General features: G+C 39.5%; 1 protein-coding gene across 2 annotated transcripts; it reads left to right on the forward strand.

The window, feature by feature from the left end:
* The first annotated feature begins 278 nt into the window (after positions 1-278).
* PDGFRL (platelet derived growth factor receptor like) lies at positions 279-23,045 on the forward strand. 2 transcript variants are annotated; one of them, XM_058192602.1, is made up of 6 exons: positions 279-438; positions 1,483-1,777; positions 11,878-12,029; positions 15,346-15,639; positions 17,649-17,788; positions 21,702-23,045. In XM_058192602.1, exons 1-6 carry the CDS (start codon positions 384-386, stop codon positions 21,888-21,890), a joined length of 1,125 nt encoding a protein of 374 aa, XP_058048585.1. In that variant the 5' UTR covers positions 279-383; the 3' UTR covers positions 21,891-23,045. The 2 variants fall into 2 exon arrangements, with proteins under 2 accessions (XP_058048585.1, XP_058048586.1); XM_058192603.1 differs by lacking the exon at positions 21,702-23,045 and adding an exon at positions 19,316-19,414.
* The last annotated feature ends 639 nt before the right edge of the window (positions 23,046-23,684 follow it).

Consider the following 23,684-nt stretch of genomic DNA (forward strand, 5'->3'; position numbering starts at 1 on the left):
CAAGACTCCTGGAAGCACACAGTTTCAAAGCTGCTAGTATTACTGCAAGCGTTCCATCCATCCACCCATCTTGCTTCCTATCTGAATTTTTTTAAATATCAGGGGTCGTCTTCCTGCGTGCTCGCCCGCTTTTCCCTCGGCCCTCGCCACCCCATGAAATGGGGGCGCCCCTAATATTCTTGCTGGGTCGGAAGAGAGGTTCAACCCGTCCTGGGAGACGAGCCAGACAGTCAAGAGGGGGGGGGACTTGGGGGCGGGAAAGGAAGGAGCGTTTCCCCCTCCCTGCTCCCCCTCTCCGCCGTAGCCCAGTCCCGGATGAGGCGCGGGCTCCGGCTGCATCCCTCGTGGCAGGCGGCGAAGAGGCTTCCCCCCCACCTCCTGCCATGAAGCCCTGGCTCTTGCTCAGCCTTTTGCTCCTGCAGCAAACGCTCCAGAGTGGTAAGTCCCGCGGAGTTCCACTCGCTCTCCTCCTTCGATATGCAGCCCTGGCTCTTCCTTTCCTGAGGGTTTACATTTAAAAAAAATAAAATGACGGGGGTGGGATGGGGGAGACGGTGATTTCTACCGTGCAAAGAGAGCAAAGGGCGCCCCGTGGCTCTCTTGGCCACAGACCCCGTGAGGGGACCCCAAATCCTTTCGGAAGGGTTTGCTCCGCGCACGGGACTGCGCTTATAAGTAATGGAGCCAGATGGCTGCAACCTCCGCCCCATTAAAGAATTTAAGAACTTGGAAACTTTTCCTTGATATAGTTGAAAACAGACTGTGCGGCAATGCCGGACCTCTCGCTTTAAAACTCTTATCCAGGGTGTGTTGTTTATCGTTTTAAAGCCCCTCAATACAGCCAGAAAAGTCTGCAGCTTACAAAAGTAACTTAAGCAAGAGAGCCCCTCTCCTCAGGTAATAACAAAACGGAAAAAGTGATAGGGAAGGAAAAGGGAATTCAAGAAAAAGAAGCCTGCTATTCAAGGCATGAAAAAATCAGAAAATCTGACATCCGACAAATCTGAGATTGGGAATTGGGGTCTTGAAAATTGATTGGTGGTTCCTACCAAAATAAAATTATTCTAATTATTCCGATTTTTATATGCACAAGTTTTAATTGTGTAGCATTCTAAACCAAACATCTATAATCTCAGTGGAGTATTTTTTTGCTATAATTTCATGTTCAAGGGGAGAAAACCCTTTTATGTTGTTACTTCTCCTGTTTATCCTTTAGGGGTAATTGTTCGTATGCGTGCGTTTAACTGAAATCAATGCAGCATTAAAAATTGCCTGTCTCTGAAAGTCCTAGCTGATGTGGCAGACATAATTGTGGTTAACAATAAGCTGCTTGAAGTTTAGGCCCATATAAAAACATACAAATTTTAAATCAGATTTTTTTTCTTCCATTCAGCGTACCCATATTAAAATATAATGATAGAAACATTCCTATTAATAATGTACTGCGTTATCTTTTCTCATCCTGCCCTCTCCTTGTAATAGCTGTTGGTCAACCTGCAAAGAGCAAACGCCCAAAGGAACCTGGAGAGAACCGGATTAAGCCGAGTAACAAAAAAGTCAAAAGCAGAACTCCCAAATTAAAAGAAAGAAACTCCACAGAGCCTTCCCCAAAGGCCAGTTCCATAATGACGCGAGTGATGGAGAAAGGCCACTTCCAGAAACCCACGGCTACATTAAACCTTTCAACAGGTCAAAGTATAGAGCTTCGCTGCAAAGGGAATAGAATTGGATGGAGCTACCCTCCTTATCTTGACACCTTTAAAGACACCAGGCTTAGGTAAGGCTTGCCAGGTAAAAGAGGATGAAATGGCCCTGAGGCTTCATTGAAATTCCTTCAGGCAAATGTGGACGGTCTTGTTCAGGTAAAACACATGAGAGAGAGAAAATCTGCTTGGTTTAGGAGAGAGCATCTCCCACATATAGTTAGATACAACCCTCCTCCAGGGGCCATGATAGCCAGGGATTGTGGGAATTATAATCTAATACATCTGGAAGACATCTGGTTGGGAAACAAAGGATCCCAAAGCCTTTCACGTAAAGCAATGAGAGAGGTCCTTGGTTTTCTCCTAGCTTGGTTGTTGCAGACAATTCATTACCCAAATTAGGTAATGTCTAGTGACTAGCACTGATGATGTTACCTAGTTTGGGTAATGAAACATCTGCAAGAAAACAACCAAACTCAGAGAGCACCAAGGACCTCATCTCAACACTGAGCTACAAATATTCTCCTTTATTATTACCTAAGGCAGCATTTGAGCTGAATGGTAAACAATTGCACCATTCTTTAGGCTTCCTCTTGTTTCCAGCAATCTCAGACTGTTAGAAATCAAGTTAGAAATTTATGATTTTCCTATTGGGATGACTGCACCATAAGCATTGAGGTGCATTACAAAGTTCAGTATTACAGAGCAGCCGTGAACAACCCCCCCACCCCTTATATTGTAGTACAGGAAAATATAATTTCTCAGTCCAGTGGCAATACCAAGCTCTGTTTAGCAGTTTGAAGGCTCAATCCTATTGGGGGGAAGAATGTTTTCAGGAATCAAATGTGCTCTTATCTCTGGAGATTCTCAATCATCTAGGTCAGGGGTCTCAAAGAGCCATTTTGACTGGTTTCTCACAGGAAAAAAAGAACACTGGGAGCCACAAAATGTGGGTGGGCATGGCCAACTCCACAACACTAACTCCCACCCAGTCAGTGACCCCCTCTAGCCACGCCTACCCAGCAGGTCGTTAGGGTAGAGAACAGGTTGTTAAAAAACATCACATCAGGAACTGCAAAACCCTTCTTTCTCTCTCTCTCTCTCTCTCTCTCTCCCTCTCTCTCTCTCTGTATCTTCCCTTCTCTCTCCCCCTCTCCTTATCTTCCTCTCTCTCTCTCTCTCTCCCTCCCTCCCCCGTATCTCTCTCTGGGTGTGTATCCCTATGTCTCTCTTTCCAACTCTCCATCTCCACCCGCCCCCCATCTCTCTCTCTCTCTCTCTCTCTCTCTCTCTCTCTCTCTCTCTCTCTCTCTTTGTATGTGAGAAAGAAATAGAGTAGTGAAGAGCCCCAAGGAGAGCTCACTGGGCTTTCCGAGAGAGTGAGAAGCTCCTTTTCTTTCTTCTTGGCAACTTTTTGAAAATCCGGGCTGGCTGAGGAACAAGTACTAGCTGTGGTGGAGGCTTCTCCTCCTCTTCTTCCTCCTTCTCTCGCTACCCCCGGCTGTACGGGGGCTGGGAGTGTGCGCATGAAAGGGGAAGACCCTCATCAAGCGAGTGGTCGGGCACAGCCAAAGCGCAGCAAAGGCACATGGGGGGTGGGCAGCCACTTGCTTGAGGAGGGTCTCCCCGCTCATGTGCACACTCCCTGCCCTGCCACAGCCAGCCAGGGGGTCGCAAGAGGAGAAGGAAGAGGAGGAGGGAAGCCTCTGCATATCTTGTGCTTATTCCTCAGCCAGCCTGGATTTTCAAAAAGTTGCCAAGAAGAAAGGAAAGGAGTATTGAAGAGCCCCAAGGAGAGCTCGCTGGGGTTTCCAAGAGAATGAGAAGAGACACAGAGACAGCGAAAGAGAGATAAAAAGAGAGAGAGAGACAGACAGACAGACATAGAGAGAGAGAGAGAGAGAGAGATACAGAGAGAGGGGGAGACTGGCTGATGGGTGAGCGTCTTTAGCAAGGACCCTCCAGCTTTCTCAGAGCTTGACCCCTGGGGTAGGTGTGCGAGGTTCGGCGGGGCCACCCCTCTTTTCCCACTGCCTTAAGCTTCTTAAAGCTGAGGCTGGGTGCTGCAGGCCCATCCCCCTTTCCGTTGTCCATGCCTCCCGGATCCCATTCTCACCCTGCCAGCCCTCATGTTAGTGAGGCCAGCATTGGTCGTGGCGAGGTTGGACCAATTTCTCGTGGTGGAGAGCAGGTTGCATGTCTCCCCAAGCGACCGAAGCACGTCCAGCACCAACAAGGGCTGGAAGAAGCTCCAGCAAGATTGAGACGCCGGAGAATCAGCCCCGGCTGCTTCTCTTTCCCCCGCTGTTGCCCTTACCTTCTCAGGCCAGGTGAGGAGTGACTGGGAGGGGATGTTGTGTCTTGCTCGCTCCCCCTGCCGCAGCCGGGCCCCTCTTATCTCCTGCCGAATGCTGATAGTTCGGAAGAATGTCCTGGCATGCCTCCAGCCCCCAGCCCTGGCACCATGCCCGGACAGGCCGAGCAAGACGAAGGGCCTGACGTGCCTTCAGCCCCCAGTCCTGGCACCATGCCCAGGCAAATGGAGCAACTAAACCCCTCCCGCACAGCATGTGAGCCTGAAGAATGTGAAGCCAGTCATGAGCTCAGATTACCAACAGTTGGAGGCTAGAGAGATCCTCACTTCCGGAGAATTGAGAGGCGACGTCAGCAAAAAGAAGGGAGGGGCAGGCCTGGATAAGTGCTGAGTCATGGAGCCATACCCCATGGCCTATATAAAGGATCTGCTTTCTGGCATTCTCTGAGTCAGGCAAAGTCTAACTTGGATTGCTGAAGTCACTTCCTAGTCTCCTGCCTGCCTTGAGAACTCTGATAGGACTTTGGCAGAGCTGCAGAGGCACGCTTGATACGGACTTCCCCGACCCGGCCATCAGCGGAGGAGTGGGACACGACAGGGGAGGGCAGGGCCAGCCAGTGATGGGACAGGGAGCTGCAGCAGAGGGTCCAAAGAGCCACATGCGGCTCTGGAGCCGCAGGTTGCCGACACCCAGTCTAAGTCTTGGTTGTCCCAAAAATGCTTTTCCAAAAGGCAACTAGACTTTCTTAGTTTTTTTTCTTTGAAAATGTTTTGGTTCTTAGCCAAGAAGTTTCTTCAGTTCTAACTGACTGTGGGAAATGACAGGAGAGTTCCACACCCTATTACTCTTTGATTCAGGTGATTCTGAGGACCACAGATAAACTGTCAACCAGTGGTGAAATATGAACCGGTTTACTACTGGTTCGCTGACTGCGCATGTGCGCTGCACGATGCGCAGTGTGCGCCATGCACCAAATGCACGTAGGAACATTTCACCCCTGCTGTCAACCCTCAGAGTGTTAACAACCAGATGATTGCACAGACTATAAATTCCTCCCAAGTCAGAACTGAAGAAGCTTTTTGGATGAGAAGCAAAATATTTTCAATGAAAAAATCCAATAAAATCCAGTTGCCTTTTGGGAAAAAAACCACTTGTGGGACAAATATGCCAAGTTAAGGAACCTATTTTGCCCCTGAGAGCCTGTCCAGCCTTCCAAATGGAAAGAATGGTATCAGGTTTTGGCCCCACCCAGTCTGGATGGATGCTGGCAACTCTTTGTTGAAAATTCCTATCTTAAGATATGAAGCCAGCTGTTGTTATTTCAACTGGAAATGTTCTTTTCATGTGTGTTTTGTAAAGGACATCAGTGCTAGGCTAGAGTTTTACTTTTTAAAGGAGTGAGCTATCAGTCTGGGGGGAAATTAAATATAGGCTTTAACTGTATAACTATAGAATTAATGACCAATTTTACTGGATAAATTTATTTTTATTGATTTGGTATTGCTCTTGCACCACACCAATGGCAAGGAATGATTTAATGCAAATCACAGATTTGCAATTGAAGAATTAAATATGCCCATGCAGTTGAAATTAATGATCACATTAATTTAGCAGAAACATATAATTTTAAAATCTCTTCTAAATATGAACAGAAAGAGGACCAGTTTGTGTTGGGACCAGCAACAGGAAAAGAACATTTCTATACCCCTATTTCTGGATGAGTGAGCATATATTTCTTACCTTGCTGAACCAGTTATGTAGAATAGTGCCAGGCTTCAGCTGACAGTTGCAACGGATGCACCTTTAAAAATTCCAGGGAACCAAGAACTTGTAACAACTAATATTTGTTGAAGGAAGTTAGGAAGCCATGATGAGAAATGATATAACTACCATGATTCAAGAATTATCTCTCCCTCCCTCCCTCTCTCTCTTAATCACCATTATCCTATTTTTGGGGTAGGCTGGCCTATTTCTATCTTCTATCTATTTTTGCAACCATTAGGCAGGACATGTTTTAATCCTCTTAGTAGACTTTGAATAGATAGACTAGAATAGAATTTTTTAGAATAGAATTCTTTATTGGCCAAGTGTTATTGGACACACAAGGAATTTACGCTCTCAGTGTACATAAAAGAAAAGATACGTTCATCAAGAATCATAAGGTACAACACTTAATGTTAGTCATAAGGTACAAATAAGCAATCAGGAAACAATCAATATCAATATAAATCGTAAAGATACAAGCAACAAAATTAGTCATACAATCATAAGTGGGAGGAGAACGGTGATGGGAATGATGAGAAGATTAATAGTAGTGCAGATTTAGTAAATAGTTTGACAGTGTTGAGGGAATCATTTGTTTAGCAGAGGGGGAAAACTGTTCTTGTGTCTAGTTGTTCTGGTGTGCAGTGCTCTGTAGCATTGTTTTGAGGGTAGAAGTTGAAACAGTTTATGTCCAGGATCTGTAAATATTTTCACAGCCTCTTTTTGACTCGTGCAGTATATAGGTCCTCAATGGAAGGCAGGTTGATAGCAACTGTTTTTTCTGCAGTTCTAATTATCCTCTGAAGTCTGTGTCTATCTTGTTGGGTTGCAGAACCAAACCAGGCAGTTATAGAGGTGCAGATGACAGACTCAATAATTCCTCTGTAGAACTGAATCAGCACCTTGGGCAGTTTGAGCTTTCTGAGTTGGTGCAGAAAAAACATTCTTTGTTGTTCTTTTTTGATGACATTTTTGATGTTAGCTGTCCATTTTAGATCTTGCGTTATGGTAGAACCTAGAAATTCGGAGGTCTCTACTGTTGATATTGTGTTGTCTAGTATTGTAAGAGGTGGAAGTATGGAAGGGTTTCTCCTAAAGTCTACCACCATTTCTACGGTTTTGAGTGTGTTCAGTTCCAGATTGTTCCGGTCACACCACGAGGCTAATTGTTCAACCTCCCATCTGTATGCAGATTCATCATTTTCTCAAATGAGACTGATCACTGTTGTGTCATCTGCGAACTTCAGTAGTTTTAACAGATGGATCTTTGTATAACAGGTCTTTGTTTATCTTTGTATAATCTTTGTATATCTTTGTATAACAGGTGTGATGTGTAGGGCAAATATGAGTAATGTTGTTTTCAGACATAGGTCCTGGTGAAAGGTGTAAAACTGATTCCTTTAAGAATGGAATTTTCTGAGCAACTCAAGAATATTCTGTTGTGTCTTTGGAACCTGCAGATGTTATAAGGTTGAGTGGTTTTTCCCTCCGTAGTAACTGTAATCAGTGACCAGCAAGACAATAAGGGAAATAAAATACAATAAAAACATAAATATAATACAAATAAAAATGAGATAAAATAAAAATAAAAGTCTAAAAAGAAACAATGAGAAAAAACTAGGGAGTAAAAATAAGAGTGTCAACCTAAAACCAGTATTTTCTGTATGATTGAAATAGCAGCTAATACAAACTTACTATTCTATTTCTAGCATTTACCACAAAGGGAAATTAACTCTATTAATGGGAGGTATTAAAAGAACAGAAGTTATAGTATCATAGAAGAGACAGTGAAAAAAATGTGGGTAAGGATTTTAGGTAAGAATGGATTCTCTAAAGAGGTCCTTGTGGACCTCCGTTATTTCTATGGAGAACATAATCTCTGAAGCAGCATCCTAGAAGAAATGGGACTATACCAGACTGATCACTTCAGGCTGCTTTCAGCTCAGACAATCATGTTCTAGAAAATGGCAAACCCACTCTACAAACATCCAGATTAACATGGTCTGGAGGAAGAATGGAGCTGGAATTTTTTGGTTCTGTTTGTTCTTGGAATAATACATTTTCCAATTCATTGCCTAATTGTTTAATTCAATAATACGGTCTGAGGCAGTAATCAATATTTTTGTTACTAATTAAAGCAGATGAGAGCCTTTGAAGAACAACGGCACAAGCATCATATATGCTTAAAATTAGTATTTTTAGAAAATAGTGACAACTATTTATTTATTTATTTACCCACCTTTATTATTTTTACAAATAGCTGAAGGTGGCAAACACATATAACACACCTTCCTCCTCTCATTTATTGCACAACAACAACCGTGTAAAGTGAATTGGACTGAGAGAGAGGGATTAGCCATCTCTTTCTGGCTTTAATGGGTAAGGCATACTACAACTCACAGGATCTCACTTTATAGCCTCGTGCCTTGAATCATTAAACCAAACATCCAGGACATAAACTGTTTCAACTCCTACCCTCAAAACGACGCTATAGAGCACTGCACAACAGAACAACTAGACACAAGAACAGTTTTTCCCCGAAGGCCATTACTCTGCTAAACAAATAATTCCCTCAACACTGTCAAACTATTTACTAAATCTGCGCTACTATTAATCTTCTCATAGTTCCCATCACCAATCTCTTTCCACTTATGACTGTATGACTGTAACTTTGTTGCTGGCAATCCTTATGATTTATATTGATATATTGACCATCATTTGTGTTGTAAATGTTGTACCTTGATGAAGGTATCTTTTCTTTTATGTACACAGAGCATATGCACCAAGACAAATTCCTTGTGTGTCCAATCACACTTGGCCAATTAAAAAAAAATCTAATTCTAATTCTAAACTGGGTCTCTTTATAAAACTCTTTGCACCATCTCTTTGTAACACTTTTGTATATTTGTTTATTTATCCAATATATATGGCTGCTCATTTTACGAATTCAGGTCTGGAAGGCTGACAATACATTAAAACAATAATAAACAATATTAACAGAATTAAAAGTACAAAAGTGGTCACTGAGGATGATTCCAACAAGATCATGGACAGAAATCTTTCAGTAGAACATCCTGTTATCCTGATCGTTTCTTTTTCTTTGAAGCTATATTAGTCAGAAAGCAGATCTAACGTAAATGAAATTACTGTCTTGCAAAGCTTTGTCCAAAATATATGTGCTTTAGTCAACATAGTTATTGTACTTCATAAAAACATAAACATAAACATGAGCCAGAACATGCAGCCCTTTTCAAAAGTGTTGCGCTAATAATGTGTAGATATTCATTATATCAAAAACAAAGAAATTGTTGTCCCAAAGGTGTTTTTTCAAGAGGCCAACTGGACTTTCTTGTTTTTCTTTAAAGACGTTTAGCTTCTCATCCAAGAAACTTCTTCAGCTGATGATCTGAGGAAGCTTCTTGGATGAGAAGCAAAACATCATCAAAGAAAAACAAGAAAGTCCAATTGCCTCTTGAAAAAGCACCTTTGGGACAACCATGACCTGGATGACTAAGAATCTCTATAGGCAAAGAAATCATTAATATTTTTGAATGGATCTCCAAAAGGATCTGGTTTATTTTGCTGATAACTGAGCTATAGCATAATGGGTCACTAGATGGCAGATTTCACCTATAATACTAATCAAATCTGCCTTCAACTGGAGGGAATGAACCTTAAACAGCTTTGCCTACTTGATGCCTACTTGGGGGTGGAACTGCCAGAACTTCCAGCAAAGGACCACTAGTGATCACTGGTCTGGTACAGGGTTTCCAACCTTGGCAACTTTAAGACTTGTGGACTTCAACCCCCCAACAAAGCAAAGCTTTGTTTTAATTTGCAAAGCAAGTCTTAAAGTTGCCAAGGTTGGAGCCACCTGGTCTAGTGAGTCTCAAAGTGAACATTATTCTAGGAGGGATTTAAACACTAAAGGTACAAATCCAGTGAATATTAGCCAAGATTACCGCAATTGAAAGGAATGGAATTACATTTGTCTGTCTTGTTGTAAGTTGTATTGATTTAATAGGAATTTGTTTTAATTAATTTCTTCTGGAATGTGTGTATTAACATTAAGTTGTTGTTATTGTTGTTGTTATGGTTTGTTGCACAGTCAGCCAAATACTTAGGCTGCATTTGGCATATTTATTAATCTATTGTATCTTTTCCAAGGATAGATATTGTTGTTTCATGATATAAAAGGTATTGTTACAGGATGTTACAGGCCATCAATAGATTTAAACTCAATGTAATCCACTCTGATCTTAATTGTAGGAAATATGATTTTTGCAATAGAGTAGTAAATGTCTGGAACACTCTACCTGATCCTGTTGTTAGTCTCTCTAATCTCTATACCTTTTACCATAAACTGTCTACTATGGACCTTACATATTTCTTAAGAGATCCCTAAGAGGGTGTGCATAAGTGCACCAGTGTGCCTACCGTCCCTGTCCTACTGTTCCTAATTATATGTAATCATTCTATGTTTTTATGGCTATGTTTTGCCAATTTATATCCTTTTGTGTGTGTGTGTGTGTGTGTGTGTGTGTGGCAAAAAAATTTAATGTGTCTATGTCTGTGTCTACACTGTTACTTGTTTTCTTGTATTTGTTCACAAATAAAATAAAATAAATAAACAAACAAACATTGCCTTTATCTGTTCCTAAAAAGTTTTTGTTTTAGTAGACATTGATTTTGCATTTATCCAAAAGATTCATGGCGACAGTTGCATGAATTAGACAAAGAGGATTGGAACATGTCAGTGCAATAGAAAAAGGGAACAAATGGTGCAACAAAACTGAAATTCTTGCATTTGTCATTTTTACAAGAGGGCTCTGAAAATAAATGTTGAAGTACAATTTTCATTTGTACTTTGCTAAAATGTTGCAGATGGAAATTAAAATCCATCCATATCTGGACAGCCATGTATAAAAGCCATGTATTTCAATTGAATGCTGGTTTCAACTGTCTATAATGACATCAAATACTTTGTAACTAAAGCTCAAGAATAAACAAAAATGTGTATGTTGAACTATCAACGTCTCTCTCTTCTGTAGAACAAATTGCTTCATTCCTGGGAAACACTTATTTTTTTTTTATTTCATATGCCTGCCCAATGTATTTCATCTCTTCACCAAAATAGATTAAAAGGATATTGTAACATGGCAAGTAAACTGTCAGTTTAAAGGGGCCGATTCAGGCTAATGTTTTCCTCTACATGTATTTTACATTTTCTTTTCTGAAGATTATGAGAATGCTGATTTCAACATATCTGTATCAGATGCCAAAAAGTGAATCTAATGTTTCAGTTCATAGTTTGTAAAAGAATAACGAGTCCATGTACATGCTGAAAATTTAGATTTTTAAAACCAATTAATAATGTTTGCAATTTGACTTACGTGCAGGCTCAGACATTGTAGTAACTCGTTAATGCTGACCTTGTATCATCTAAGGTAATTCTAGCCATATTTAAAAGATTCTGCTAATACATGCAATCAAAATTCCTCAGGCACAATTGAATCTCTTTAACGTAGTTATCGTCTACTGAATATCACTTGTGTCCTGCAAACATGCACCCATTAACTTCTATTAAATTATTTACTGCTTAGCTTGCTCCACAGTTTTATATCTGTCCTTTTGCCATCTTTGCAGAATTCACTCCAATTTTCCAGAAGTTGTGAATAGGCACTTTGAAAAATGTCCTTTTTACTGTCTTTGCTTGACGTCATCTACCCTTTCTTGCTTGAATGTACAAATGCTAAATTGTCTGATAGCTTCTGCCGATTCAGATAGTTGTAGGCTATTTTTCTTCAATGCTATGTAAAATCAATGCTAGCTATTTTGGTTTATTTGTAGCACTACAAATGGGGATGTGGGAATATACCATTCCTATTTATACTGAAAATCTGGTACCTAAAGAAAAGTGTGAAAATGCTAACAATGTCAAATGCTTTTCCTGCCGATTTTTGTTCCATCTTTTCACTCATTCATAGAAGTGGATTAAAGTTACAGAAGGAAAACCAAAATAATCAAACAAGGAAGAAAGGAACCTAAGATCAGGGCCAGAAGCTGAAATAGTCCTTTGTCTCTGTTTTTCCTAGCATCAAGCAACATGAAAGGTACAGTCGGCTGATCCTAGAAAATGCCACTGCAGCAGACACCGGTGAATATAGTTGCTGGCTTCTGCTATGCAAAGGCTACAATTGTAAGAAGGATGAGTCAAAACGAGGTTCAACATACATATTTTTTGCAGGTAATAAACTGGTAACGATTAACAAAGAAACCAGGATTATATCTGTTTTTCCCTCTCAAATATCCATCTATCCAATTCTAGATATCTGGTCTATCTTCAGGTTTTCACAGCTGAAACTGCAGCTTCCTTTTTCTTGGGTACACTCACTTACCGGTGGCATATTGCATGAATAGAAATGATGAAAATGCAACTCTGGATTGACGATATACACCATATGCTTTCTGATTTCCAACAATAGCAGCATAAAAATGTTCCTTTCCTCACTTGACCAAATTATACTGCTGAAAAAAAAAGCTTGAGTGAGCAGGAGTGGGGTTTTGGATAGAAAGATTCTGAATTTCGTTTTTGATGCTTAAAACAAATTTATAATCCCATTTTTTGTTACTGCTTTGGGTTTTATACTAGGCTGTGGTTGTGGACCTTAGGCATCTGGTAAAACAAAAAGCAAAACAAAGTAGACCCCAGGAATCCGAGTCTGCTCACATTGTTTTAGGGGGACAGGGAGAGAGAAAGAGGGAGGGAGAGAGGGAGGGAGAGAGAGAGAAAACACCTTGTCTACCCAATTAAACAACCATTTGATTAGTCCATGCCAGGCATGAACGAGTCCAACCACATATCTTTCAACATTTCCTCAAAAAGATTTGGCCAACTTCAGTCACTTAACTTTTTCTTTGTTATAATACTGGAAGAACCTCTAGGAAGTAATATAAACCAATCTTAAATTTCATTCAATTCCTTAAATATTTAGCAGATACATTAAACAGAACGAACAGCAAATGTTCATCAAATATTCATTGTTTGCTTTTTCCAGCCTGACCTGCTTTCACTCGATACATTACATGAAGTTTTTGAAATGAGGCTGTTTTAAAAACTTCTGATAGGGAAGCTGCAGTTCTGAGCAAACCATGTGGAATAAAGGACTCACATTGGAGTTGTTACTATGATTTGCAAGGCATCACTAAAGCCTATTTCTTTCAACACTATTGCATTATCTTTTAGATCTTTTAGATCAATAAACTTGAAGAACTGATGTCCCATTGGTTAAAAAACTTGTTGTAGGTTACTATATTCTTGCATGTGTTTGTGCATGCGTACACACGAAAGTGCGCATGCACGCACGCTTGCACACACACACATACACCCCTCTTCCCTCTTGTCTAAGACGGCAAAACAAGATTTATCAAGGACCAGACAAAACATAACAGCTGGCAGACTATTCTTGCAAGCAGATCAAGCCTGAAAGTTGCCTTTGAATTTGAAAGTAGTACACTTTTTATGTCCCTGAGATATAACAGGCATTTTGCCCATGGTTGGTCGCTAAATTAGAAATGCTTTTGTTTAGGATATCTTTGAAAATTTTGCTGTATCCTCAGATTTAATTTGATTTAATTTAGATTTAATCCTCAAATTTAATGTTTAATACTGCCCAGAGTCTATATATTTATATAAATATATAGACTCTGGGCAGTATTAACCATTAAAATTACTAAGAACAATCTTAAAAACTAGAGAAGATCATATGCATCCAGAGAAAAACAATTCCAATTGTCATAGAAAATCTGTTCATTAAATTTTCATCCTCTACTTCTTGAATCACTCTCTGGTGCTTTGGAGAATAGGTTGATCCTTTCCTCTCTATGATATCCCCTCAAATATTAGAAGACTGCTATCATTTCACCCCAGACCTCCTCTTCGTTAGACTATTCTCAGTTCCTGCAGCCATTCATTGTACAGTTTAGCCTCCAGTCCCCTAATCATCTTTGTTGCTCTTCTCTGCGCTATTTCTAGAGTTCTTAACATCTTTTTTGTACTGTGGTGACCAAATCTGGATGCAGTATTCCAAATGCGGTCTTAACAGTGCAGTACAAATTTAAGGAGAACTTTCCTGTCACTGCTTCACATGGTCTTGATATAATCCTTCTGTTAATGTAGTCTAGGACTACATTGGCCTACTTTTGCAGCTCTGACACGCTGCTGGCTCATATTTAAGTGATTGTCCACTAGGAGTTCTAGAACCCTGTTACAGTTACTGCTGTTGAACTAGGTACTACCTATTTCTATACCTGTTCATTTGGTTTTTCTTGCCTAAGTGTTTGTGATGAAGATGTTATCCATTCAGTCAAGTTTTACTCTTGGCGATTCTATGGGCCAAGTCTCTCCAAATCTTTTGAGCTTGCATTATTTCTTTGAGTTTTACTATGCTGTGATTGGTGTCAGGTTTGATAGTGTCCAGCCACCATGTTCTTTGACAATGTGGTTTTCTTTTATTGTTAACTTTTCTAAACATAATTGTTTTCTCCAGTGAATTCCAAAGTAAGTGAGATGTAGTTTCATGATTTTGACTTATATTGACATGTCTGATATTACGCGCTCCAGTCCTTGCTTGTGAGTCACATTTGCTGTCCAAGGAATATGCAGCAGCCTTCTCCAGCATACTCCAGCACATCTCAGACGAGTCAGTTTTCTTCCTGTCCACCTTTCACAACCATAGGTAGCTATGGGGAATATAATAGAACAAACTAACCTTTTAAAGAAAGATATTATTAAATATTACTAGACGTTTATTGTTAATAAAATCCAGAATTGTATAGTAATTATTTTCTTATGGAGAAATTAGAGCTGAGTTGCCCCTCCCTCCCCCCCTCCCTCTCTCTCTCTCTCTCTCTCTCTCTCTCTCTCTCTCTCTCATAACTAACTAATTAACTATCTGGGAGTAGGGTTCAAAACTTTTATCAACTGATTCTCTGCCCAGTTGCTGGATGGGCGTGGCCATAGTGCGTGTGGCCTACTCGGCGTCCTGCACCACGACAGGAAGGCATTTTTACCCTCCCCAAGCTCCAGAGGCTTTCCTCAAGCCTCAGGGAGGGTGAAAACGGCCTTCCCTGGGCTCTGGAGACCCTCTGAAAACTGGAAACAGGCCCGTTTCCAGACTTCTGGAACTTCCAACAGGCCCATTTTTCACACTCCCAGAGCCTCTGCACGGGCCCTGCATTTACCTGGCATCCAAAAAGGGCTGCGTGGAGACTCCTGGGAGGGGCAGGACGAGGTGGGCAGGACCAGCCAGTCCTTGCAACCACTAGTTTGGTGAACCAGATGTAAAATTAGCATCCGGTTCTCTCAAACCAGTCTGAACCGGCTGAATCCCACCCCTGTAACTATCTCTTATCTATCTATCATACACTATATAATCTATCTATCTATCTATCTATCTATCTATCTATCTATCTATCTATCTATCTATCACCCATCCATCCACACACCAACCCCCATCCACACACAAACATACAAACATACCTTGGATTGCTTCTTTCTACAGATAAAGAAGAGTTCTTTGTTCCTGCTCCCAGCTATTTTGAAGTAGTCTACCTCAGCCCAGATAAACCTGCTGTGATTCCTTGCCGAGTCACCAACCCATCAGCAAAAGTAACTCTGCACCAAGAGTTTCCAGCAGAAGAGATCAAAGTGGATGGAACCAACATTGTCTATGATGCCAAGAAGGGGTTCATCTACCAACATCCAACCTCTGATCAGAGAGGAGTAGTTTACTGCAGAGCTGAATCACGGGGGACACCTCAGATTTCTATCAAATACCAATTGCTTTATGTGGAAGGTAAGTTAATTCCAAGAGACTTGGTGTGCAGTAGAATAGTTTCAATGTTATTCAGTTGAAGAAATCACACTTTGTGGCTTGATGGGGCCACAAGGAATTAAAATAATGGAATTACTGTATATCATGCAAATGGGTAGACTCATTTTGATAGTTTCTCTGAGTTCCTATTTTAATTTTCTTGCGGAAAACACAGGAAATCAGAGGTGCCATGTTTTGGAGGTCTGCCACCAAATAACAGTGTAATTTTGAGATTCCAAGGTACAAAGCAGAGATTCCAAGGTACATAGGAGAATATCTATTTATTACAAGCCAGGACACAGTTTCGCCCATCAAACTTATATTAACAATAGCTCTTGCTGTAGACATGGCAGAAAGAGACCCATGTTAGATTATGGCACAAAATAAAAGCGAGGAGTCCTGTGGTAGCACCTTCTCCAACTAACAAAATTTAAGCCTTTGAAAGAAATTTGTTAGTCAAAAAAGTGATAAGAAATTAGGCTCATTGGATTATGCCCTTAAGAAGTAATTTTATGACCTATTGCCAATTAAGCTGTCGGGGTTCCAATAACACCCCCAACGAAAGAAAACTCCAAGGCTTGGATTTCCTCAAAGTTACTTTTTATTGGCGCATCTGGGAAAACCTGAATCTGAAAGCTTCCAGATTTTCCCCTCCCAAGTGAAAGTTCAAGTCCCTGCCCAGCACCCTCATGTCCATCGCATGGTCCAATCATTCACTGTCCAAACTGAAGACACCTCCCAGTCATCCTACTACAGGTGCCAGGGCACTACGTCCTTGACTCTCTGAGAAAGGAATGTTATTTTGATTACATATCACCTACACTCTATGCAATCCCTACTCCCATTTTCCCACAAAAGAAGATGTGGCAGGCCTGAAGGCCCACATGTAAAAGATGGCTTCCAGATCTGACATAAGCTTTGTTATTGCATAAGCATTTGTAATTCCCAATTCACTTCATTAGATCCAATGGTGTGGTCTTGAGAAATGAGCATGATATACAAGGGTTGTGCAAAGCTTCCAATAGAGATGTTTTGCAAAGCATCTTCATGTAAATGAAGCACCTTTTGAAATTTAAAGAAGCCACCCTTGGAAGAGTTATGTGCCTACTCTGACGTCTGTCCACTCACTAGGCTTTTATTTTTTATGTATAGCACACGTCTGCTGTAACAGTCCTTAAAGCAATCATCTTTTGAAACATGCTTTGTATAGGTCTGTAATTTATATACAGAGGTATTCTTTAGGGGAAGAAAAGGGATATGATGGAAAATTGGAGAGTCAGAGTAAATAACGGCTATTTTAAAGAGGGTCATGCACAGAATTCCTTTGTTTGTTGTCTAAGTACCCCCAGTAGTATAGCTCAGTAAAGGTAGTCCCCTACTTATAACAGCAATTGGGACCGGAATTGTCACCATTAAGCAACATGGTCATGAAGCATGATGTCATGCAATTGTATAACTTAGTAATGGTAGTTCTGGAAGTCCTAATTGCTATCTTAACCATGTTTGTCTTTAAGCAAGAACCTTATATGACCTCAGCTCCAAATTCCTTCCAACTTTCCCATTGACTTTGTGGGAAGCCAGCAGGGAATATCAGAAATCATGATCACATAGTTGTGAGAATGCTTGTGAGGGCCAGAACTCAAAGCACCGGTCATAAGTCCTTCTTGATCAGTGTTGTTGCAACTTTGAAAGGTCACTGAACGGATGGGTGTAACTCAAGGACTACCTGTATAACCAGTCCTGAAAGAAGGATTATTAAAATTCCAGAACTGTTTACTAGATTGGTGAACCAACAGTCACCTTTTCAAATTCTAATAATCTTTTTATGCACAAGGTAGGAAGGTAATAATTGAAAATACATTTAGGTTGTTCCATTCTTGTCTTGTGAAACCCAATTTTTAATCTATGTGAATATAATGGGGCCACCTTCAAAGCAACCTCACTTTACTTTTCTTCTTTTCATTTTAATCTTATCTTTTGCTTTGAATTAGTTCCTTATGGACCTCCTTCAACTACAATCAAAGCATCATCCAATAAATTACAGGGCGGCAGTGACGTTAATGTTTTGTGCACAGTTTTGGGGCAGCCAGATGTAGAAGTGGAATTTAATTGGATATATCCAGGGCAAGAAGTATGTACCGTAGGTTTTGTTTTCCTTGCATATTTCTTGAGGTCTAAACTGAAACATTATATGTGTATTACTATGCGGAAGAATTTTAGATAATTGTGGAACAAAGCTATTAGCTACAGAAATATATTCAATTGCTACAAGAGATTTCAACCATTTTATCAGATACAGATAAGGTTAAATATTAACCTATGTTTCCATTACTCTAAGCTTATTTAGATAGATTATTTAGTACAAGATGATAAACAAATTGGTTACCCTGTTTTAGATAAGCTTAGAAGGGAGGGAAGGGCACAGATAAGCACAAGATTGCAACTGATTTACAGAATTGGCAGTCAAAATTAGATTATGCAAAATTAGATTTTGCAAGTGTTTTATAACTAAGAAGTCTTGCTAGAAATTATCTTTGAAATTCCCCAACAATTATTTTCTTACAGAAAAAGGTTTCTTTGCCAACAAAAAAAAAATAGTAACATAAAATATTGCATATTTATTGTGGAATCCTTAGTGCTGTCTGAATTTGATTGCTTTGTTGCTGATATTTAATCGGCTTGTAGCACTGATGTTATCTAATTGGATAATGACATGTCTGCAAGAAAGCAACCAAGCTCATAAAGCAGTTCAATATATGAGTTACATATATATTTTTTCTAGGGATTTTTTAATTACTTAAGTCAATTCTTTTGCATGTTATTCTTCATTAAATGACACTGTTGTAAGGCAGTTGTGATGAAAATGAACCGATCACACTAAAAAACAGGCGTCCGTGAGTTCAAGTATTGTCTTAGCCATGGAAGCCAGTTGGGTGACCTTGAGACAGTCACTCTCTCTCAGCCCAAACCATCTCACAGGTTTGTTGCTGTGGGTAAAAATAGGAGGAGGAAGGTATGTTGGATATGTTCACTATCTTGAATTATCTGTAAAAATAATAAGGGCAGAATACGAATAAATAAATACAGAGTTTGTAATGTTAACGCAACTAACTGGCCTGCATATCAAATCATCATGTAAAGAATTGAGATCTTTGGTAAGAATGGCATACGTCAAATCATTGCATTCTATAAAATACATGGGGATTTTTCATTGGTAATTGATTTCAGATCTAAACTCCTTGAAACACACAGCTAAAGTCTAATTTAAGTATCTAACTCCAACAAAAGCAATATAAGGCCTTGTAGCCACTTCAAAAGAGATCTGTGATGGGATAAATGATTGTATGGTTGTTGGGCGACGTGGGAAAAGGGAACAGACACAGTCTCATGCTTGCTATCTTCAGTCTTGTCTGAAGGGAAACGTACACTTGCATTACATAGTTTGCTGTATTAAATCTCAGATCATACACACTGCTGTGCAGGTAGACCTTGCTTACTGGCTGTCCCATTCAGTGACCACTCAGAGTTATGATGGTGCTGAAAAAAATAACTTTATAAACTGCCTGCGTTTAGAAACTTTGCAGTGTCCTTCATGTGATTGCTATTACAGTCAGTATGCACTGTCCATTGCCTGATCTGTGATTTCTTCCCCTCCCAGTTACAGAGTGAAGAGAATAAAGAAGGGATGACAAGAGTGCAAGAGACACACAATGGTGAATACATATCAAAAGAAATGTGGTGATGATATCAACTCCAAGTGTTCTATGCAAATAGTCCAGTATATTCACCATTGTGTGATTGATTACTCCAATCTCTTCTCCAATGTTTTCACTTTGTGAGGAGGTGGTGGGGAGAGAAAAAAAACAGGCCAGGCACAGGAGAGTTTACCTACAGAGATTGATTGTTTTTTTTAGCTCCTTACTTGTTTAAGCAATCTCTATATTCTGCATGAGGGTGGGGAGAAAAAAAACAACACCTAGCAATTTCTGTAGGAAAACTCTCCCGTGACTGATCCACTTCTATCTTCTCTTACAGAATAGAGAGTTTGGAGACGAAAGGATTACAAGAGAGTAAGGAGGCACAAAATGGGGAATAAACTTGGCTTGCTTTTTTTTGCATAGTAGGTTTGGGGCTCCTGGTGCTGTCACATTACTTTTGATATGTATTCCTCTTTGTGTGCCTGTTTACTTTCTTGTAATCCCTTCCTCTTCAATGAATATAAATACAAATATTAATTTCCTTCCTTCTTGCTAATTATCCCAGCACAGAATGAGCATTCCAAGGGCAATATTGGGTGGTAGTAGGCAGGGGTGAAATCTAAAAATGTTCCCTACCGGTTCTGTGGGCATGGCTTAATTGGTGGGTGTGGCTTGGTGGTCAGATGGCTTGGTGGGCATGGCCAATAACAATAAATAATAAAAATAATAAACAAAGTATAAAAAAACAATAAGAGGTACCAAAAACCAACTTTCACACTTTACACACACACAAGACAACACAACTGACTCACACACAATGTAAAAGCAGCTGCACTTCACACTTCACATAGCCACAAAAAGCTCAAAAACCAACTTTCACACTTTAGACACACACAACACAACACAACACAACTGACTCACACACAATGTAAAAGCAGCTGCACTTCACACTTCACACAGCCACAAAAAGCTCAAAAACCAACTTTCACACTTTACACACACACACAACTAACACACACACACACACAATATGCCACATACAGCTTTCTGAGATTTTGTGTGTTTATGTAGTTAGAGTGAAACACTACAGAAACACACCAAATCTCAGAAAGCTGCACAAATATTTTATTTTATTATTTTATTTTATTTTATTTTATTTTATTTTATTGTGGACTTCAAATCCCAGAGTTGGGATTTCAAATCCCAGAGTTGGCAAAGCCAGCCAGTTGATCACAGAGGAAATAGATTAGCTGAGCGATTGATTCTGTCTGGCTGAAACTGAAACTGCTTTCCGGCTGGAAAGAGAGCCATGCGTTCATCAGTAATCAGGTAAGTGCCTTAGAATCTCTACTTTTACTTGTAGAAAACATGTTTTCTACAAGTAAGAGTACAAGTAAGGTTCTGCTGTTTTTTACTTTTAAAGGCCTGTTTCAGCTGAAGCAAAACCGGCTTTTAAAAGTAAAAAAAAAAAAACCTCTGCAGATGGTGCGGCTCAGCAGAGGCAGGACCAAGGATTTTTGCTACCGGTCCTTCAAACCAGCAGCCGCCATCGCTACCGGATCGCGCGATTCCGTCCGATCCAGGAGCATTTCACCCCTGGTAGTAGGGGGAGGGAAGACAAAGCATGGTTAAAGGGCAAAAAAAAAAAAAAGGTATGAAACTGATTAGTCTTGCCAGTTAAAGGCAACTACTGTGAGCTTGCTATGCCAGCACCTATGTGAGCATTCCAAAGGACAGGAAAATGGGGAAAAGGAAAGCAGAGTCAAGGATATTTGATTTCCAATTTAGCCATCACTTTAATGACAGAGCTGCTGGTCCCAGTTGTGATGTCTAAGTGCGGACTACCTGTAATTACGTTTGAGCAAAGAAGTACAGCTTCTCTTTAGACTTCCTGCCTGAATGTGTGGAGTCTGCAAAGAAGAAACAATAGAACAATTATTATAATCTAATTTCTTACTCCTTACAGAAAGACAGCTGTTGGACTTAAAATATTTACAGAAAATCATGTAAAAATCAAGAGATGCAAACTTGAATACTGACATTCTAAATTAAGCAGTCTATCTGGCAGGAATGCAAGGGAGCTCAGTCTTAAACTGTTTCATGCATTTCTCCCAAATCTGAAGCCTAATATGAATTATTTAAAAAATAAAAAGAACATAAATAAATAAGAAGACATTTGTCAAATCATCTGCCTTAACTTGACTCTTTTATTGGTTGTAATATAGATTAAAGCTACAGTGTATGTTTTAGATTAGTAGAAAATAAAGTTTGCAAATCAAAAGAGGTGGTTTGTGGGTTTTTTTGCAGAATTCTACCCCATGTAATGTGTTGTTTTCATCTTTTTAGTATAAAAGACCAGTAAATATCCAAGACTCTTGGAGGCTGATTGATAGAGGAGCTGGTCATACTACAAGACTCTCTGAGAGCATTATTACTGTTGAAGATCTGGAAACCATTGATGCTGGAAACTATGTATGCGTTGCTCATAATCTTCGAGGACAAACCACAGTAGCTACTCAGGTTGAACTAATCTGAAGTCTGCAGGCAGATGGAACAAGAAATAGACTGTCTAGTTTCTGACCAGCTTTGGAACTGGAACTGGAAATGCATGGGACTAAAATCATAATATATTGAATTTTATATAAATTAAAACTGAGCATATAAATATAAAAGAGACTGGAAACCAGTACAGTACAAACATTTCAAAACTTTGCTGCAGGAAGGAAATGTATGGTTCAGAGTTTGTTTCTATTGTTCACTCCCTAGGTTGCTTTAGAGATGTCACCATTGGGCCTCCGCCTTTGCATAGCTCTTGCCGTATTTTCACAATAGAAATGCTGGCCTACTTTACAGAGCGTGTTGTAAAGGTTTACACAATAATATATCACTACAAAACACTGAACCTAAGAGAATAATGTCATATTTGTGTCTACGTATGAATGATACATATTCAAACCTTTTTCTCCAACAGTAATTTGGAGAATTATTCTTAGATGATAATATAGTATGAGTATGCAATATTTTAGTTATGTTCTTTATGCTTGCTTGCAAGAAAAGCAAGCAAGTACACACCTGTAAGGTTTATCAATCAAGAACACGTTTCTTAATAGTTTATTTCCTTATCAAAATATATATTATGTATCCATTGCTACCTATTCCCAAGCAGAATTTGTTCTTACCTAAAACAGCTTTTATATTTTATGTTGAAGTCATAACATATAATTTAACAGATCTTGTTGGATGGACTTGATGCTTTAGGTAGTAGCATTTCAACTGATGTGGTTTTTTAAAACATTATATATTGAATAAACTGTTTTTCAAGTTTCAGAGCAATTGGTGTTTACAGATTATGATGTAATCTGACATTCTTGCTGAAATTATGGTGAATGGTGTGATACAGCTTTTAACTCTCTGTTCCTCCCTTGGAGATAGCATGGCATTTTTAGATCTTTTTCTAAATTCTATAAAAATTAGAACTGTATTAGATTTAATCATACACAGAGATGTGGATGTGCCTATGATCAAATAATTTTGCTCTAATCTTCATAGAAGATAAATAGTGCCGCTTTATAAGTCTATAAAAAGTAAGCTTTATTTTATTTTCCTGTCAGGTATGTAATAGACTGCAATGTAAGAGAATTTGTTTAAATCCTTGATAATGGTTCAAGAATCTCATGGAACAGGCACCGTCAAAGCTTTGATAATCACAGATTGCATTATATATTTTCTGTTCAGAGTTTCCTACTGTGGTTTTTTTTTTTTTTAGATTGATGCATCCATCTCCCAAGCTATCTCAATGATATGCCCCCTTTTACAATCCTTGTCAATTAATTCTTCTGGTATTTGGGGCCATTAAGGCCCAGTTGTTTTGGGGAAGCTCTATAGCGGTGATGGTGAACCTATTTATTTATTATATTATTATATTTGTATACCGCCCATCTCCCGAAGGACTCAGGGCGGTTCACAGTCAAAAAACAACAGAAAACATATAATAGATAAAAAAACAGCTAAAAGAATAGATAGTTAAATTCAATTGATGCTCTAACTTTTAAATACAAATTTAAAACCTCATTTAAACCCCTTTTTTAAAAATCCCAATTACATCCCTCCCCACATCTTCTACAATCTACTGCAGTGGCATTTCTTCATATTAATGGGCCATGCACATAATAAAGGTAAAAGCATTCCATTCTGCCCTGTGTTCATGAAAGTCCAATGGCATGTTGATTATATGCATAATTAAAATGCAATTAACATTCAGATTCATGAAAAGTGTATATACTTTATGAAATAAAGAAGGGGATCTGTTGTCCTTATAGACAAGATGAA

This window comes from Ahaetulla prasina, chromosome 8 (genome assembly GCF_028640845.1).
Source record: "Ahaetulla prasina isolate Xishuangbanna chromosome 8, ASM2864084v1, whole genome shotgun sequence".
NCBI lineage: Eukaryota > Metazoa > Chordata > Lepidosauria > Squamata > Colubridae > Ahaetulla > Ahaetulla prasina.